Source organism: Oryctolagus cuniculus, chromosome 11 (genome assembly GCF_964237555.1).
Source record: "Oryctolagus cuniculus chromosome 11, mOryCun1.1, whole genome shotgun sequence".
In the NCBI taxonomy this organism is placed as follows: domain Eukaryota; kingdom Metazoa; phylum Chordata; class Mammalia; order Lagomorpha; family Leporidae; genus Oryctolagus; species Oryctolagus cuniculus.
This window is the reverse complement of record NC_091442.1, coordinates 20,548,758-20,568,573: the sequence shown is the minus strand read 5'-3', so window position 1 is coordinate 20,568,573 and position 19,816 is coordinate 20,548,758. Positions and strand designations below refer to the sequence as shown.

The window sequence follows — 19,816 nt, the reverse complement described above, 5'->3', positions numbered from 1 at the left end:
AGACTTCAGATAGGACAGGGAAGGGAGGCAGATATGCCAATGTGTACCTAAAATTCCCTGGAATAAATGTTGGGGTGGATCCATATTTTAGCACTCTGGGGGCTTGAGAAGAAGTCAGGGAGACCTTCATGGAAGAGGTGCTTTTGGTGTTAAGCATTATAGAATGAGTAGAAGTTCGCAAAACAGGCAAGGACAAGGAAGGGCGCTTGTGGCTTGGGGAGCTTCACATTTGGAAGCTAAGAGGTAGACACCTGCACAGGGTGCTCCCGGAATACAGGAAGCTCACTGTTGTCGAAACATGGCTTGTTGGTGGACAGCAAAACAAAGACCTGGTGAGAGGCCGAGGCTCCTTGGCAGGGCACGGCTGGCCCGGGTGTGAGCGAGCCCACCCGCCCCCACAGGCTCATAACCGAGCAGACTCGCTTGAGTGCGGAAGATAAGCTCTTTTATTTCAGTGCTTGCTCCTTGTGGTTCAAAAGCACATCCACTGCCTGCTTGGAACCCCAAAGCTTGCAAAACCATAGAGAACCAGAGCTACGTCTACACAGAACATGCGCACAGTGGCTCATTTTGTGATTCTTCCCCGTGCGAAACAGAAACTATTCCAAGTGCACCAGTGCGGTTTTCCCCAAGTTCCTCTCTGGGATTCTGGGGACCCTGGTGACTGTGACCTCATCTCTCCCACACCCCCTTCCAGCCTGAGGGAGGCCCAGTCACACAGAGCAGGAGATAGAGCCGGAGATGACAACTTAGGGGCAAGGGCTGCGCCCAAAGCACCGCCTCACTGGGCAGTGACCAGCATACACAGCTAAGGCTCCTGGGAGTCCAAGCACCCAGGGCTCTTCCCTAGTACTGAGATCTGAAGGGCAGCACCTGGGCTCAGGGCTCATTGTTTCACTCTCAGGAGCACTGTGGGCCCAGGGCCCAAGGCTTGCAGGTGCAGGGAACGGACCCTGGGGTTATTTACAAGGCTGGGCGACACAGCATCAGGCACTTGGAGATAAGCAGTTCCATCACATGCAAAGGGTAGCTGAGGACCACAGAGGGAAGGCAGTGCCACCCAGCAGGCACACTTTTGCCCCTTTTGTGCCCACTCCAGGGGGGCTGGCAGTAGATCCAACAAATGTGGCAGCCATCGCGGGCTTCCCAGGTGCTACCTGGGCTGGGTAGGGAGGTATGGCTCCCTCCTCCCCAACCCCAGCCGTGGCCAGTCAAGGTTCAAGATTCCTATTGTGATGGCATGGAACAGTCCTCATGGTTAAGGGGCATGGGTGGGGGACTAGGCTGGCAGAGGTGGACAGGACAGCTGTCAGGGTACATCCCATTCCGAAGGGTCCCCCTGGCAGCCCACCCCTGCCCTAGGCTGTGGGCCCAAGAAGGGGCAAAAGTCGCTTGTTAACTTGGGGTAAGGATTAGTATCAAACTGGGGGCTCTCCGCAGGCTGGGGGCAGTGCGCAGGCCCCTTAGGAGGGGCCGATGATGATGTTCCGGAAGCCCTTCACGGACTTGAGCTTGTCGCTCTCGAAGTTCACCACCAGCTTGCTCAGGCCCACGTGCAGCGGCAGCAGGTCCACCCTCACCTTGACCACCTCCTCTGGCTCCACGGGGTCCGGGCTGCAGAGAGACAGGAAGAAGGTGAGGAGCGAGCCCAGGCTTGGCTGGTGCCGAGGACTGAGCACAGAGCTGCTGCAAATGTAGAGCTGGCATCAGCAAGAGTGCAGTGGGCCCTGGACAGTCTCCCTCCCAGAGAGCCTAGTGTGTGCCCGTGTGGGCAGGGGTGTGGGGAGTGCACTTGGGGCACAGGTGGCCCCATGTGTGCAAGTGCGTTGGGCTGCACACACATGGTCTGTGCCCTTTACTGCACAGGTATGGAAGTAGAAGAGCAAAAAATAAGAAGTGGGGGTGAGCGTTTGGTAAAGTGATTAGACGCCGCTCCGGATGCCTGCATCCCACTTTGCGGTGCTTGTGTCAAGTCCTGGCTCCACTCCCAATTCCAGCCGCCTGCTGATGCACACCCTGGGGAGGTAGCAGGGGATGGCTCAAGTATTTGGGCCCCTGCGGCCCAGTTTACAACTCCTAGCATCAGCCTGGCCCAGCCCTGGCCACTGTAGGCATTTGGGGAGATGGAGCTCTGTTTTTCTGTTTCTGTCTCTTTGTCTCCTTCTCTGTTTCATATAAACAAAATAAATGAAAATTTAAAAAGTAGAAGTGTACCCTTACATATACATATGTGTGTAGATATGTGTGATACATGCACATGTATGTAGAGTGCAGAGATCTGTGTTCATGTGAGCACTCACGTACTGAGTTAGGTGCTTGGAGACCAAATACAAGGGGACTTCAACAAGTTCATGGAAAATGGAACTAAAAGAGAGGCTTATTTGGGTGCAAAAAATTGAAATCCATGCATTTTTTTCATAATTTGCATTTTCCTTGAGCTTGTTTAAGACCCCTTATGAGTCACTGTTCCTGTTTGTGAAGACACACAGCACACAGCTCACGTGGTGTGAGTGCTGAGAGGGGAAATGAGATAGGAGCTCCAGCCCGCAGGGGTTTGGGAGTGGACAGCGATGGGGGGAGGCAGCCCCACGCCCTCGGGCTCTCCCAGGCTCGCAGCTGGAGCACTCGCACTCACATCTCCACCGTCTTCTGCTCCCTGAGCAGGCCGGCCCCCTCCACCGTGAAGGAGCAGCCTGTCAGGGGCACCGTGAGCGGGTTCCTCATGGACACCTCGGCCACCAGCTTGCGGTTCTGCTTGGGCTCTCCCAGCACCTGGAAGGAGGCAGGGATGAAGCAGACGTCAGGGCAGGCAGGGTCCAGCCTGGGCCACCTCTGTAAAGGCTGCCGTTGGGCCCAGTGTTGGCTGAACAAAGCCATACCCAGCTCTGTCACTGTCACCCCCTGCTCTGTGCCTGTTTCCTCTCCTGGAAAACACCCACGGTGGTGACGTCGGCGCAGGTCTCCTCTGGGGATCTGCAGTGAGGCTCCGTGTGCCTGAGGGGATGCACGAAGTGCCCCCGTGTTCTAGGTAAAAGGTCACAGACTGTGTGACTTCAGGCACTTACTGCCTTCTCTGAGCCTTGGTTTGTGCACGAGAGAGAAAAGCCCTTTGTGAGAAGTGACTGGGCTCCCGCGTGCCAGTCTGAGCAGGCGACCACTTACGGGGGACTGGGGCTGTGACTCCTCCGAGTAAATCACTATGATGGTGACGGTGGTGGTGGAAGGAGCAGCTTTTATCCTGTGCTGGGCAGGGCTCGGGATGCTTCCTGTGCCTGCACTTACGACATGTGAGGCCTTACAACACCCCTAGGTGCCAGCAGGTGAACGAACGGAGGCACAGAGGCTCAGTAACACGGCCAGGGCCACCCAGTCACAAGCCCAGGTGGTCAAGCGCCAGAGTCTGTGCCCCTCACCTCCAGCCTCGCTCTGCCCCAGCAGCGTCACCAAGGCCCTGGGGCCAGGGGTCGAGCCTGAGCGTGACCCTGAGATCTCTGCATCTCAGGACCCTAGCTCCAGTCCCCGGCGCTACAAGCCCCAAATTCTTCCGGCTTCTGGATGCTTTCCCCTGATGCGGCTAGGAGTTGGGGACCCCCGAGGCACCAAAGACCATCTTGAGGTTGCAAGGAAGCAGGTACATCCCACCCCCCGCCCCGCCTGGCCCTTACCCGGATCTTGATTTCGGGATTCTCCAGGTAGATGTCCCTCTGGGCCAGCACGTAGCTGTTGGCAGCTGGCTCGATGAGGAGGCCCTGCACCTTGATAAGGTTGGACTGTGTCAGGCTGTCCCGGTACTTCTCGTACAGGATGCGCAGGGGGATGCTCTTTTCTGCACGGGAGGGAGGGGGGGGGAGCTCGTGACTGCGCCACGACACTGCTCTCACCCCTCCTCTCCCAACCCCACCAGGCACAGAGAGGGGAAGGAGGCTGCTGGAGGTCTCAGCTGCAAGTGCCTGGACAGACCAGGCCTGCCCCAGCCTGTCCTGGCTCCAGGGCCCCCAGGGAGGAGCTGGGGCGGGAGGCAGGGCGGCTGGTGAGGGAAGTGCCCAGGCTCCGACACGCTTGGGTTGTAATCCTGCTTCTGGTGCTGCTAACGGGTGACCTTGATCAAGGCCCTCCATGCCCAGGTCCTCAGTGTTCACCCTGGTGCAGGAGGGTGTGGGAAGGCTTAACTGGGCGGGGGCAGGGAAGACCCTCCCCTCTCCACACACCCTGGGTGCTGGTGCCGCATCATGGGGCAGGGGGAGGGGATCAGAGCTGACCCGTGGCACGACGCTACCTCCCACCACCTTCTCCTCCTCCAAAAGGCTGTACGTTTGTCATCACACGACTTAACAGGTGAAGAAACAGAGGCCCAGAAGGTGCAGTCTCATTGCCCGGGTGGGCAGCCGGGATGAGCCGTGCGCGCGTTTGTGGGACAGTCTAGAGCCCAGCGGCACAGTCGGCCCTCTCTGGACTGGGGCTCACCTTGACGGGACTGTGCCCATTCTACAGATGAAGACACACGTCTGCCACTAGACGCTCCCACTAGGAGACCTGGCTGCTGGCTCTGGCCACTGCCTGAGCCTGGGGACACAACTTCCACCCTCACATAGTGACAGCGGGTGACAAAGAAGCTGGCAGGGCCAAGCCCTCCCACCCCAGACTAGTGAAGTGTGATTTTGAGCCCCATTTTCCTGACAAGAACACTGAGGCCCGAGGGCACCAGGGTCCAGGAGGCAGACAAGAGCGTGGGCCTGAGAATCCACAGGCCTTGTCCAGGCCCTGCTTGTTCCCCTCCTCCTCCCAGAGACCCCTGGGCAGATCCCTTTTACCCCTTGGGCTTCCCTGGCAAGCAGGAGCCTGGGGGTGCTCTTTGGGCTCCCTGGTGCTGGGAGCAGAACCAGAGCCAGGTCGGCAGAGAGGCTGCTGCCTCCTTTCTCTGCCTTTTGCCCTCCTCCTCCCCTCCCCAGGCCAGCACTCCCCAAACTTTGGCCGTTGGTGCCTTGTCCACGCAGCCATGTGCACCCCCGTCATTACCCTGCCTGGCCGTACTGCGTAGGGCAACTTCTCATCAGTACCTGCTGCAGACTGGCCATGCTGGAGGCTGGCCAGCAAGGTCATGCAGTGGTACCGTGAACCGCTGGGCATTCTGAGGCCAGGGCCTGAGTGTCCAGTCACAGAGCGACAAGCGGGGCCCAGATGCCGGGGATCGGCTGGCACCCGAGCTCAGCTGGAGGCCTGAGAGCCGAGAGACGGCCCCTCTCTCAGTGCACGCGGGTGGGCCGTGTTGCGATGGCGTCTCCGGCCCTTTGGATCCCAGCACGGGTCTGCTCCCACCTCTGACCAAATGACGCGAACCAGGGGGCAAAACCCAACTTCTGTGCCAGGAAGGACAGAGTGAAAATGACCGCGCAGGACCTGGCGGAGCCGAATGGAAAGTCTGAGCGGCTCCGCAGGAAAGAAGGCAAACGCTGTCCTCCAGGAGCCTGCAGACGGCCCCAGCTGTTGACTTTTCCAGGAGGCGGGGACCAGGGAGGACGGGACTTCTGAGAGCCACGGGCCAAGGCCCTGACTGCAGCCTTGACCTCGGGGCCAGGCCGCTGTGCGGAGGTGCCTGTTCTAGGAGGTGCCTGGGGCCACCTGGGGAGGTATGGGAGGAGAGGAGAAGAGTGAAGCGGGAAGGGAGGAGACAGCAAAGGAGGAGGAGGCAGGGCTGGGGGCTCCTGGATTCCATTCAGCTGCCCCGGGCTTGGCTTCCTGTCCCTGAGCACATGGAAAGCCCCCAGATCTTATCGGCAAAGAATAACAAGCAACTCAGCTGAAATGCAGCCTGGGAGGTGGGAGGGAGGGGGTGGGGCGAGAGAGGCGCCCTCGGGGCGAGCCTGGCTTTGGAGAGCAGACAGCATGGACAGCATGAGCCATGAACGGCCCTCTGCCCAACCGCCCTGCTGTCCCCAGGCGGGGCCCCTATGATGTGGGCACATCGCCAGAACAGACACAAAGCCAGGGCAGAACAATGCCCCCAGTGCTGCCTGATGGTCTCTGGGAGGCCAGGGGTGACTCCCAGAGGCCAAGGAGGGAATCATCTGGCAGCTGTGGCCCAGGCCTGGGTTCAGCTCCTGCCACACATTCCAGGAAAGCCGCTTCCTCTCCTGGGAAGCGCAGAGAAGGAGCTGACAGGTGTGTGTTCAAAGGGGCTGGGGGCCCAGCCAAGGGGGCCTGGGACCTGGCATGGCCAAGAGAATCACCCAGGGCTGCGGCCAGGAGACCGCGGGAAGCCGAACGTCAGTGCCCTGACCACTGCACACACTCGGGGACGGACCCTGCCCCTGACTCTGGGACCTGGAACCAGACGCGAGGGCCAAGTCCTTTCCACACCGGCACCATGGCAGGGACCCAGGAACCACCGAGCTCAGAGCCACCAGCACCACCTGGGACAGCAGGTGTTGAAGAAAGAGCCTTGGGTGGGGCTTCGGGGGCTCCCTGCGCCTCTGCTCCCTGCTCACCCCAGCACCCTTTTGCGCCCTCCAGAAGTTCCCTGAGCACCCCTCTTCTCTCAGCCCTCACGGGTGGGTATGCTGTCGTCCCGTTTCACAGATGGGTATAACCGCAGCTCAGAGAGCATGTTTGCCCAAGGCTGTCATTTTGAAGACGGCAGAGGCAAGACTGAAAGCTTCTAAATAGATCTTTCAACAGCGTGAGTGTCAGGGCCCAGTGCCAAGGGCTCTGCCCCGAGGGTGCGGCTGCAGGAGTGCCACAGCGGGCCCAAGACGGAAAGGGCAGGAGTGGCACTGTCAAGACCACAGAGCGGCTTTCTCAGGGACTCAGAGGCCGTGCCCAGTGCGCCAGCCCGTGGCGGTCAAGGACGGAGGCAGAGGTGACCACAGCAATGAGAGGGACTAGTACTGGCTCTGCAGGCGGGACGGGGTAGGGGGTAGGCGGTGGAGGCCATAAGCACAGAACCTGTCCCACCTGGGTTCCTAGCGGGTCCCGCGTGTTGAATGCCTACTGTGTGCACAACCTCTTACCCCTGCAATGTTCTGCACTGTCGTGTAGGTGCAGGGAAGTGGCCATCGGCCCTGGTGACAGAGAGGGCCCCCAGGAGTGATGCTCTGCTTGGTCAGGGTGCCCCGCAGAGGACAGCCACATGCTCCCCCGGCCCCAGGACCCCGCTGCCAGCTTGTGGGAGAGGAGGGGGCTTGGGCTGCTGGCAGGGTGGGGGGACACTGCTCTGCACTGCCTCACTGCGTGACCTGAGGGCCTCCAAACAATGGTAGGACGATCACCGGGCACTGTGACAAAGCCTGCAGCCACAGCAGAGGGACCAGGGGCTTGAGCTACAGGGCTCTTGGCAGGGCTGAGGGCTGGCTCATCTGTCTCCAGGATTTCCCTGGGAAGGGATCTGCCTGGCAGGGCAGCCAGGCCAGGGAGAAGACACCCCCACATAGGCCTGGACACCCCCCTGCTGTTGCCGTCTGAGCTCTTTGGTCCAACACGGCAGCTTCTGGCCACCAATGGCTACCTTGCCTCAGAGCCGACAAAAGTATAACTTTAACTCTGCAGTGGTACTAGTGGGCAATGGGGCTTGGAGCCAGGAGAGCACAGAGCCGGGGGTCCCGCCCTGGACAGCACAGCCAGGAGGATTCCCCTGCCGTGTGAGGAGTTGCACGGGTGATGCCAGCTGCAGCCTTGTCCCCCTGAGGCCCACAGCGTCCAGGCCATAGGACGGTGCAGCAGGGGTGGCGGGCAGAGGCCCCCAAGGAGCGAGGAGCAGCTGGCAGGCCAGCAGAGGGACTGGGGAAGCAGCTGGGGTCACGGAGATGAAAGGAGATGAACTAAGACGGTGCGAGGGCTCTTCCAAGAAAGAGCCTCTGGAAAACGTGTGTTAGGAAAGAATGATTTCAGAAATGTGGGCAGCAGGACAGACGTGGGCTGTGCTTCCGTTCTCCATGAACCTTTGCCCGCAAGGGCAGGTTCAGATCTCGGAACCCGTCACTTCCTGGCGATGTGACCTTGGGAACCATGGCGTCACCTCTCTGCCTCCGTTTCCTCATCTGGCAAACGGGGGCAGTGATGGACCGGCCCTGCCACGTGTGTGATGAGAACAGCACTCAGGACACCGACCCCGAGTCAAGGCCAGGTCAGCATCCCCGGGGGCACCCCGGCAGCGCCCAGGAGCTCGGGGCCTTACCAGAGTAGGGCTCCAGGGCGAGGCCGAGCAGGTCCTTGGTGCCACACTCGGGCCCCAGGACCCCGTTGTAGCTGACGGTGCGGGCACACAACACGAGGCGGCAGGCGCGGTCCTCGGCCGTGTCGTTGGTGATGTGGGCGAAGACGTCGAAGTCGCTGCCCATGCTCATACTCTCGGCCACGCGGATCCTCATGGCCACCCCCGTCTCCTCCTTCTCGGCCAGCTTGTTCAGGTGATTGGCCCTGGTGAAGGCGTCCCTCTCCTCCTGGGACCCTGTGGGGAGAGAAGAGAGCCCCACCCACAGTTGGAATGTGGGCTCCATGGGAAGGGCCAGGTGCTGGCTTCGCAGTCCTGTGACCCGGAGCAGCCCTGAATGAGCTGCTCCCCTCGTTCCTGGGCTGGGAGGAGGACAGAGCGTCAACTTCTAGGCATCCCTCAAAACCCGGCCCCCAGTGACTCCTGCTCCAGGAAGCTTTCTCTGACCACCCCTTCCCCTGGTTATTTTCTGTTTACGTGTTTAGCTCCTTGAGTTGCTCCAGGGCTAAACCTGTGTTTTACCTATTTCTGTCACACCCAGTGCCTGGTGCACCCTTGGTGTGAACACGACGCAGACTTGCTCACTGCCGAGCGCTCGCACAGGAAGCACTTCTGCCCGAAGCCCTTCTCCCCCTTCTCTGCTGGTCCAGCTCTCCAGGGGGCGGGACCTCCCCCCCCCCCCCGTTTACCCCTCTCCTGGGCACCTTTTATTCTCGCCTGCCCCGCAGTGTTATTAGGTACATGTATCTTTTTCTCCTGGCAAACCCCGGCTCGAGCCCTCGCCAAGGCCAGGGAGAGCACCGTTTCCTGCTTTCTCCCTCCCGGCTGAGCACTCAAGCTTCCCTCGGCCCTGCAGCTCCAGGGGGGCTCGGACGGCAGGACAGTGGTCTGTGGGCACCACCACGCGGGGCACACATGGATGCTTGGAAAACATCTACCATAGTGAATTGGCTGTTGGATGGGCTCGAATCCAATTTTTAAAAATAAACTAAAGGGGCCGGCGCTGTGGCATAGCAAGTTAAGCCTCCACCTGCAAAGCCAGCATCCCATCTGGGCACGGGTTCCATCCCAACTGCTCCACTTCTGATCCAGCTCCCTGCTAATGTGCCTGAGAAAGCAGTGGAAGATAGTCCAAGTCCTTGGGCCCCTGCACCCATGTGGGAGGCCTGAAAGCTCCTGGATTCGGCCTGGCCCAGCCCCAGCCGTTGCAGCCGTGTGAGGAGTGAATCAGTGCAGGGGCCCAGGCACTTGGACATCCTCCACTGCTTTCCCAGGCGCATTAGCAGGGAGCTGGGTTGGAAGTGGAGCAGCTGAGACTCAAACCGGTGCCCTTGCGGGATGCTGGTGCTACAGGCTGGGGCTTTACTCTCCCTGGGCTCTGTGAACTTTCTTCAAACAGAATGCATGCACCAGTCATGGCTGCAGAAGTGACATGCGCGTGCCCGCTGGGCTTGTCTGCGGGAGCGCGGGCACCTACCCTCCGGGTACTTGTAGTTGTGGGTGATGTCCTCACGCTCATCGCGGCCTACACTCTTCGTGCTGATCTTCAGCCCCACCACCAGGGAGTGGTTGATGGATTTGTGCATGGACCCATCTTCCTGCTGGATCCAGTCCACCACGTCGGCGTTGACCTCGGCGAAGACAAAAGGTGTGTCGTACTTGGTGCTCAGGTCACCCTCCTTGATGGCGCGAACCGGAACGGGGCCACAGCAGTATGTCCCTGGGCGCAGGGGAGAAGGGGGAAGAGACAAGCTGGGCCGAGGGGAGGCTAGTGTCCTCCAAACCCTGTACAACTCGGCGACAAAAACTGTCTCAAAGCCACGCAACCCTGTGACTGTGGGACCACTGTGGAGTGAGGGATTAGAACAGAGACTGTGAGGTCTGGCTCTTAGGGTTCAAGTCCCAGCTCGGCCCTTATTTGCTGTGGGACTTTGGGGTGATCATTACCTTCCCTGAGCTGCAGCTTCAAGGTGGGGGCAGGGTATATTTGGAACATGAGTTACAGACATAAAGCTCTCTGCACAAACTAAATGTGATGCATGAATTTGATGAATGGAATAGAAGTTTGTCCCCAGGCATCCTAAGGAGCTAACGGAGCAAAGCGGCAGGTAGCCCGATAGGCAAGGGTGCACCTGCCCCAAGTACTGCTCATGCTGGGGACCAAAGGCAGTGTGTGTTGCCAAAGGAACATGACTCCTGGTTTTTATCTTAGGCTGGTTTGCAACCATCTCACACACAGGCTTTGAGGCTAGGGACTCCGGCTGGGAAGGCACGTTTCAACAGCCCGCATGGTGGCACATGGTGACATAAACTGAAACTCAGATCACAGAAAGCCATCCACTGGAGAAATGCTAATGCTGCATGGAGAACGAACCAAGCTGAGGAACAGGGCCGTGTGCAGGGCACCGGGTCCACAGACCACGAAGGCGCTGCCAGCAGAATTTAAGGGACCATGAACTTGGACAGGAAAACAATGCCATTTTTACTTCCACTACACTTTGCTAACACTTTACTGTGATTGCAAAAGCCAGCAACAAACCTCAGTAGCCTTGGGAGTGCCTGTGACTCATCACCCACAAGAACCACACACGGATTGAGGCCAGCACTGTGGCTCAGTGGGTTAAGCTGCCACCATTAGTACTGGCATCCCATATGGGAGCACTGGTTCGAGTCCCAGCTGCTCCGCTTCTGATGCAGCTGCCTGGGAGAACAGCGGAAGATGGCCCCAGCACTTGGGCCCCTGCCACTCTCCGGGAGACCTGGATGGAGTTCCAGGCTCCTGGCTTTGACCTGGCTCAGGCCTGACTATTGCGGCTCTTTGGGGGCGTGAACCAGCAGATGCAAGATCTTTCTCTCCCTCCCTCTCTGTTACTCTGCCTTTCAAATAAATAAAATAAATGTTTTTTTAAAAAAGGCACTATAGATGCTTGCGTGCCACTTGGCAGTGTTCAGAGGTAGCAGGAAACGCCTCTTACGCACCTCTCTCGCTGTGCTAGGAAGTCACCAACCCCCACTAGAGCCGGTCGCGTGAACACGCATAGAGCATACGTTTCTCATTGAGGCCTTGTGATAACTATGCTGGCTTCTCTTTGTGACCCTGTGCATTGCAGTCAATGCATTTTAAAATATTCTGAGCAGGGGGCCGTATGTGTTGCCACATCTTGCCCTGGCGTCCTGGCGTGCTGTCACTCTCGCACACGCGCTCACGCTCACACGGATGTGTGAGCTGAGGTTGCTGGGAGCTGTGTGCGAATGTTAATGATTGTGTTTGGGGGAGAGGAAGGAGACGCTGTGTTTGGTCTTTTCCTCTGTGCTTCTTCAAAGAATGACTTCTCTGAATCACTTCTCCCCAACACAGGCGGTCCCCAGGCTCGGTCCCCAGGCTCGGTCTCCAGGCTCGGTCGGGGGCTCGGGGTCTCTGGGTCAGAATCCGAGCTCTGCCGCTCCCCGGGTGAGCCCCGTGAGCTCGCCAGGCCTCAGTTTCCTCGTCCAGGTGCTGGGACCACGCCTGCCTACCTTCACTCTTCTCCTGGGGCGTCGGGTCGAGGGCCTGCCACCCCTCATAGCCGGGCTGCAGGTCAGGCCTGGTCATCCACGACTCCACCCAGCAGTGGAAGTTCCTGGAGGGGAAACAAAGCAGAACACTGACAGCTCTCACTGTCACCTCCTCCAGGCAGACCACCCACTGTGGGTCCCACTGAATCCAGTGAGTTCTCGACTCCCGCTGATCTTCCCCCATCTCCCACCCCATACTCACTCCTGTCCCTTGGGGCCTTCTCAGCTCATCTCTGCCCCTGCCCGCCCCACCCCCACCTAGCAGCTCCTCCCTTCTTGGCTCCCACCTTCCTTTCTAACCCTCAGGCGCCCCGCTCAGACCTCATCACCACCAGCCTGGACCACAGCCCAGCCTCTGGCCGCATCTCCTACCCCCAACCCTAAGCCCTCCTGGCCCCTGATCAGCACAGCCCTGAGTGACACCTGCGGCCAGCTCCCTAACCTGCCACCCAGACTCCCTGCTGCCTGTGCTAGGACTCTGCCCCTGCTGTCCCGCCCCAGGCCCTGTTTCCCTCGGCCCAAATACCTCTCAATTCCTAAGGCCCAATTCAAATGTGACCCCCTCCAGGCAGCCTCCCCAGGTTTCCTCTCCGTGGGGTCCTCCATCTGCACTGGGCCCTGGCCCCGCCCCGGACCCCACCTCACCAGATCATCTCGCTCTTGTCACCCTGGAGCTCCCCGAACTCATTGCGGAAGTACTCGATGAGCAGGTTGCTGTTCTGGTCATGAGCCGAGTTGTAGTTGGTCACCACGCGGGTGGGGATGCCAAGACACCGCAGCACTGTTGGGGGACCAGGGTCAGGGCCTCTGCATGCCCACCTGTACCCAGGGGACACTGTAGCCCTTGTCTAGGTGGTAAGGTGTGCACCAGCCCCTCTTGCCCGGCCAATGGCACCCACCTCGCTGATAACCCCTTGTCCACCCTGTCCCCTGTACACCCAGCCACCACAGGAGACTCTAAAATGCTACTCTGACATCAACACGTCTCTGATGAGCCTTCAGCGCCCTTGGCCCTGCAGGATCTGAGCCCTAGCCACCTCCTTGCAAGCTTCGCACCAGCCACACTGGCCCCAGCACTCCACGCTCCCGCCTGCCGCAGGCCATCGGCACATGCTGTTGCCTCTGCTGGGAGGCCACTGTGCCAGGCTTGGCTGCCCCATCGTTCGCGCTCATAGCGCAACTGTCGCTGCCGATGCAGGGGACTGCCAAGGACTCTCAAGTTAGTGCTCCAGGCACAGTGAGAGATCTCAGGATATAGTCCTGGCCCAGCCCCAGCCCTGCGCAGACTCTGGTGGAGGGTGAGGAAGGAGGGAATGAATGAATCCCCCCCCCGGGGGGGGAAGGATCCAGGGCGGGGCCTGAACAGCAGAGCAGGTGGAGGGGACAGAGGCCAGGAGTCCTAGCTCCTTCTGGGCCGCCAGGCCCAGCCCCTACTTTCCCCCTCCGTAAAGTCCCGGCACAGCTGGTCGTCTTTGTCATTCCCATTCTAAGTGCCCATGACCCCATCAAACATGGTCAGGCCACAGGTCAAGGACCTCAGCCTCGTGGGGAGGGCCCTGCGTTTGTGCCAACGCTCTGTCTGCTGGGAAAGGGGCTGATGTTGCAACCTGGGGTTAAGCGAGGCGGATACTGGCTGGGTATTCAGTGGCACCGGCACCCCCAGCTCAGCTGCCCAGGCGGGAGAACCTCAGGGATCTTGTGAAAGGGGTGCTGGGGGCTCCTGCGGGGGACTTACGGGGCCTCTAGCTCCCTTATTTTCATTTATTATTATTTTTTTTTTAGCTCTCTTATTTTCATGCATGCTTTTGAAGTCCGTTAGAAAAGTCAGATCCTCAGGGCGGGGTAAAGGACTAGTATCTAAAGGGTGATGTGAAAAAGAAAGCCTGAGAAAACCTAACCAGGGGGACGTGGTTTTACTTTTCCTTTTGAGGAAGGGTGGGGACGTGACTTTCGCCCTGTGCCTGCCACTTCCCGGATGGCGCTGGGGTGGGCTCGGTGGGGGCGGGGGAGGAGGCGCTGTGCCCCTTCACCTCCTGCCTGTTTCCGTGGCCTGAGCCCTGGGCGGGGGCCGGCTCCACTGCTGCCCTCCCCAAGGCTGTGTCCCAACCCAGGTGCGTCCTGCACGCCACAGCTGCAGAGACAGGGAGGCCTGGTCTTGCTGCCCACAGAGCCCCAGGGATGGCGTTTCAGGGTTGGGCCGGAGTGGCCCCAGGACTGAGCGCAGCCGCGCCGCGGTCCAGCTGTGTGACCTTGGGCCAGCCACTTCCCCTCTCGGAGCCCCATCCTCCGCAGTAAGAGGCGCTAATAATAGCAGCATGTCTGGGACACCGTGCTGACTCCACTCCGAGAGAGGCCCTGGGCGGGGCAGGACGAGCACAGAGGAGGCACTTGGGGACAGCAACGCGGGTCACAGGCCCATCGTGCCAAGCACTGCCCAGGGGTCCAGCCGAGGACTTGGGCATCCCAGCTTTCCCTGGAAAATCCCAAACCCAAGCATCATCCAAGCCAGGGTCCCTGCTAAGTGGCATCTCCAGACTCAGACGTCACCTCCCTGGGGCGACAGTTAGCTCAGTCACCATCGTCTCCTCGTACGGGTGAGGACACAGGCGTGGAGACACCTGGTCTCGCCCAGCCGGGCTAGGGGCAGAGCTGGGGTTCAGCCCGGGCAGTGCGGCTCCGGAGCCCGTGGACTTGGCCAAGTCTCCAGCTCCGTCACCTACCACCCACAGGAGGAGACAGCAGGGACCTGGCCGGGCTTGGAGAGCCCAGCCCAGGGCACGGCCCACCGCGGGGCCTCCAGGCAGCCCCAGCTGGGGTGACAAAGACAAAAACCCGCGGCCTCTCTGACCCTCACAGGGAGGGGCTGGGCACAGGGGATTCCCAGAGGGAAGGGGAATTCAGAGGTCACAAGGGACCAGCGGGCAGGCAGGCAAGGGAACAGACGAGGGCAGCCGAGCTGGGAGCCTGTGCTACCTCCACTGGCCCGCTGGCCTGGGGGACACGGCGGGGGGGCTCCCCGGGCCTCTGCCCAGGGGGCTGAGTGCTGCTCATGGCGTCTGGGAGCCTTGGAGGTTTCCTGAGTCCAGGGCTGCACCGGTCTGCTCTGCACCTCCCCCACATTGGCTCAGTTAACCCCCACAGCCATTCGGACACCAAGGCCCCGTCCTGCAGCCCACAGCTGAGGCTCAGAGGAGTGAGGGTTTAGCCCGCACACACGGAGGGCGCGGTCAGGCGGGTGGAGGCACAGCGGGGACTGGCACTCAGCCTGGGCTCCCAGCAGCTCTGAAACAGTCGCCAACACTTTTGGGGTTTAAATTGCCAAGATCCTATTTTTGAGGTTTAATTTTTTTTTGGCTTTACATTGTTTTATCTTCTCCCTCTGCATTTTAAACCATGCCTTCTCTCTCTTGATCTTTGATAGTGGTACCGCCATCAAGTGATTGACAGCTAACCCAGTGCTTGGTTCGGGCCACCCTGGGCTGGCCTCTGCACGAAGCAGAACCCTAGGAGGTAGGGCCTGTTGTTATACCCATTCTACAGAACAGAGAACTGAGGCCCAGAAAGAAGAAGTCACTTGCTTGAGCAAGTGAGTGGGAGAGTGGGCATTTTTAACTCCAGTGCACCTGGCTCCAGAGCCCCCATTCTCATCCCCGAGCCCACACGGCCTCCTCTGTGATACCCCTGATCCTAACAGCCGCCTGAAAAGTAGCTGCTGGACAGAAGACCAGAGAGGGCTGACCACAGACTCGAGGCCACACAGTACATTGGAAGAGGCAGGAGCAGACCTGGGGTCTCCTGAACGCCCCCTCCCAGGGCAGGCCCCAGCTCACCGGTGCAGGCCACGGCAGCGAAGACCCAGCACTGGCCGTACTTGACCTGCTGGCAGCCGTAGTCTCTCCAGCGCCGCAGGATGTCCACGCTGCCGATCCAGAACATGGGGCTGACGCCGTCGCCGTAGTTGTTGTCCCAGCGTCCCTGGAGCACGCCCTGGTCATCGTTGCAGTTGACCTGCAACCAGCGGGGGTCGTGAGGGGCTGAGCCTGGGGTCAGGGTGACCCCCAAGCCGGTGGAGGTGCCAGGCCCACGGTGTGGTGTGGCACACAGCGGTGTGCCGAGGACACAGAAGCGCACCTGCAGGTGTGAGTGTGCCTTGTGAGCTCAGGGTGGCTGGCTCGTGACTCGGTGAGATCCGAGTTTTATCAAGACCCACTGTGGCCCTCACCCAGATTCAGGCATTCCCCCTACACCGCCACAACCAGGAGAATAGAAGCCGCGCCCACAAGGCCCCGCCCACCTCTGCACCTGCTGCTTCTCAGGTACCCCACTCACTCCAGCCACGCCCACCTCTCTCCTGTCCCTCCCTCAACCCTGCCAAAGTCCTTGCCTCCCCAGGACCTTCGCACAAGCTCTACCCTGTGCTGGGAAAACCTCCTCCTCCTGGCTCCACCGGCTCAGCGCTTGCCGGCTTAGGGAGGGTCCTCCGGTGCTCGCTGAGGACAGGCCAGCGGCCATTCTCAGATGCCTGGACCCCTCCAGCGTGTGCAGCGTCTTAATACCAAGTCGTGTGAGGCCTCGGTCAGTACCGGCCGCCCTCCGAATGCAAGCGGATGAAGTTGGGGTCCTGGGATGACGCGTACCCGGCCGTGTCCCCAGCACTAGGACGGAGCTGGGTACGTGGCGAACATTTCCTGAACTGATGACTTACAGACGCACCATGATCTCGGCTTCCCCTCTCCCTGGACCTAGCTCAGGGCACCACCTCTGCACCACGAGGAGGGAGCAGTCTGCTGGGACCCGGGCGGCCCTGCCACTTGCCCACTCACCATGCCGCTCACCACCCGGCCCACGTAGACGGGGCTGCTGCGGCGCGAGCAGTCGCGGCCGGAGTCCTTCAGGAATTTGGGGTTGATGTCCAGGAGCATCAGGCAGGTGTCCAGGATCCCGTCCTCAAACTGCGTCAGAGGAAACCACAGGAGGATGAGGCAGCTGAGGAGCCGCCTCCTCCAGGAAGCCTGCCTGGAAACCCCCAACAGCTACGTCTCCCGGCCCAGGAGGGGGTGGGACAGGACGAGACTTTCAGGACCTGAGTGCAGGGGAGAGGGGACAGGGACCTGGGAACTTGCAGTAGGGCCCACATTGCTTGGGGCTTCCCTTCCCTGAGTCCCCTCAGGCCCTGCCACTGCCCCTTACCCTCCTGTGTTTGCCAGATCTCCATTTCCCTGGAGGCCTGGCTCAGCCTCCAGAGCCCGCCCCCACACACTGCCCGGCCGGGAACCCAGGCAGACGGTGACACTAAATTCCAAGACTCCGGGAATCCTGCCAGGCCCTTGGCACAGCGGAACCTTCACGTCCGCCCCACCCCCTTTGATTTCCTCTCTCGAGCTCGCTGCCTCAGGGCTTTTGCACTTCCTACTTCAGCTCCTTTGAATGCGCTTCCGACCACACTGCCGCCCAGACCTTCTCACCCCTGCAATTCAAGTTACCTCAGCCAAAAGCAGCGCGGCCTCCTTGTCTCCCGCCGTGGAGTTCCCCACCCCCCACACACCTGACATCTCCAGGGACTCCCCTGTCTGCCCTCTGCTCCCCGTCTGGGGTTTGGCACAGGTCTCCCTCCGTGCTGGCTTGAATGCTTTCCTGGCTCCCTACTGCGTCCATCCGGTGCTGTGAGCTGTGGGCTGCTTCCGTCTCACTCCCTGGGGCTCCCTCACACACAAGTCACGCCAAGGCCAGAGGACAAATGTCCCTGCCTTGGGGTTTCTGCTCAGGACGGTCCCTAAAGCAAACTCCTATCTGTTCTTCAAAGCCCAGCTCCAATGTCCCCGCTCCTTTGAGAAGTCCTCAAGCCACTCCCTGCCCCCCAGGGTCTTCTCATCCCGGACGTGCAGGGGCTGTGCCTGCAGCCCAGCACAGGCCTGGACGCGGGACAGGACCTCGCGACGTGGGGAGAGGTCGGACCTGGCTTTGTCCTGCCTCTCGGGAGCGAATGGACAGCCCTGGGGAAGAACGGCCCATTCGCTTCCTCGTGAAATCCTGCATCGTGATCAGCAGTCGTCCCACCCACCGGGGCAGGCACCAGGGTGCTGCTGGGGATGCAGCCTCCCACGCTGGAGCTCCGGTTCGAGTCCCGGCTGCTCCCCTTCCGATCCAGCTCCCTGCCAAGGCGCGGGGGAAGCAGCAGAGGATGGCCTACGTGCTTGGGCCCCTGCCACCGGGCGGGAGACCTGGATGGAGTTCCAGGTTCCTGGTTTTAGCCCGGCCTTACCCAGCTGTTGTAGCCATTTGGGGCGTGAACCAGCAGATGGGAGATTCTCTCTCTGCATCTCTCCCTCTCTCTCATCAGTCTGATTTCCATATAAATAAATAAATCTTTAAAAAAATCCACATCCCACAGTGGGCTCTGGGGTCACTGGGGTGATTTTTTTTTTTTTTTTGACAGGCAGAGTGGACAGTGAGAGAGAGAGAGACAGAGAGAAAGGTCTTCCTTTGCCGTTGGTTCAACCTCCAACGGCCACGGCGGCCAGTGCAATGTGGCCGGTGCACTGTGCTGATCCAAAGCCAGGAGCCAGGTGCTTCTCCTGGTCTCCCATGTGGGTACAGGGCCCAAGCACTTGGACCATCCTCCACTGTACTTCCAGGCCACAGCAGAGAACTGGCCTGGAAGAGGAGCAACCGGGACAGAATCCGGCGCCCTGACTGGGACTAGAATCCGGTGTGCCGGCGCCGCAGGCGGAGGATTAGCCTAGTGAGCTGTGGTACTGGCCATTAGGGTGATATCTTGCCAGATGAGCCCCAGTATGTGGGTGCACAGCATGGAGCTTCCCACTGTGCCAGTCTGGACGGCCCGGCCCCGGCCAACTTAGAGATCTGGGAGGAATCACTGCTCGCTGCCCTTGGCCTTGGCCGCTCTGCCCTGCTGCGCACTCAACAGTGGCTGACCCATACAACCAGAGCAGCGGTCCCTGGGCCAGCAGCGTCGGCATCACCTAGGAACCTGTTAGAAATGGAGGGTCTCAGGCGCCCCCAGTCCTCGGGACTCAGCGACTGGCGGGGGTCAGGGGTGGGGGTGGAGGCAGCAGTTGCTGCCCCGGGGTCTGCAGCCCTGTGCAGGCTGCAGGGCCCCCAGGTGCTGTCACTCACACATGGCCTTGACGGCTCCGCTGCTCCCCTCCCAGCCCCACCCAGAACAGAACACCTTCACGGCTCCCGCGGCCCCGCCCAGCGGAATCCAGGACCCCTGCCTTTGCTGTGTGACCTGAGGCCCAGCTTGGCCCTCTCGGGGCCTTCAGCCCTCTCAATACCCTTGCGCCCTGACAGCCTGGCGTGGGCGACTCTGCTGTCCACATGTACTTCTGCGCCTGTGGCTGTCTCCAACCCCAGGGCCTGGTGCTCGGGACGGGCCGGGGTCGGCCGTACCTGCCCATAGTTCCAAGGGACGCTCTTGATGAACTTGGCAGAGCCCTGGTAGATGAAGCCCTGCTGCGTGAGCACGTACTCCCGCCTCTCCTCCTCCGAGTCCAGGTACACGGCGTCGGCTGTGGGCGGGAAGAGGGGCCTCAGCTCTGGGTCTGGCCAGGCCCATCCGGGTGCCTGCTTCCTGTACCAAGCCAGCACCTCTGGGGTGGCTTCCATCTTTGAACTGGGAAAACCAATCATTAACCAGCAATCCCACATCAGCGAGGGAAGTTATCAGTGGCAACAGAGGCTGCCATTCAGCCAGCACTGCCCCGTGCCAGGGCCGGTGATAAGTGGACGGCACACCTTCGCGCACTCAACTCCGCAAGGCACTCACGACGGACAAAGGGAACCTTGAAAGCTCCATTTCAAGGATGGGAAAACTGAGGCCGGAGAATATTTTACGCCAAATCAAGAGAACGAGAAAAGCGCACTGGACTAGGAGTCCAGAAACCCTTGTCCCTGACCCCCACCTGGCCTTCTCCGTCCACTCTGCACCTCGCTGTGTTAGCCTGAGAGTGGAAGCGGCTGCACTTGGGAAAGTTCTTTGGAACTGCAGCCTTGATCCAGCGGGCGTGAGTCAAGGCCAGTGCCAGACTGGGC

General features: G+C 60.4%; 1 protein-coding gene across 1 annotated transcript in view; it reads right to left on the bottom strand.

The window, feature by feature from the left end:
• Positions 1-423: 423 nt before the first annotated feature.
• TGM2 (transglutaminase 2) overlaps positions 424-19,816 on the bottom strand; it is a 29,191-nt gene continuing 9,798 nt past the window's right edge. The window contains exons 4-13 of the mRNA XM_008256006.4: positions 19,175-19,293; positions 16,585-16,713; positions 15,592-15,769; positions 12,407-12,542; positions 11,723-11,826; positions 9,684-9,926; positions 8,171-8,443; positions 3,666-3,826; positions 2,636-2,772; positions 424-1,614 (exon numbers count right to left, since the gene is read on the bottom strand). Of these exons, the coding sequence (XP_008254228.3) occupies positions 1,464-1,614; positions 2,636-2,772; positions 3,666-3,826; positions 8,171-8,443; positions 9,684-9,926; positions 11,723-11,826; positions 12,407-12,542; positions 15,592-15,769; positions 16,585-16,713; positions 19,175-19,293 (1,631 nt within the window). The 3' untranslated portion in view covers positions 424-1,463. The remainder of the gene's footprint in view (positions 1,615-2,635; positions 2,773-3,665; positions 3,827-8,170; positions 8,444-9,683; positions 9,927-11,722; positions 11,827-12,406; positions 12,543-15,591; positions 15,770-16,584; positions 16,714-19,174; positions 19,294-19,816) is intronic.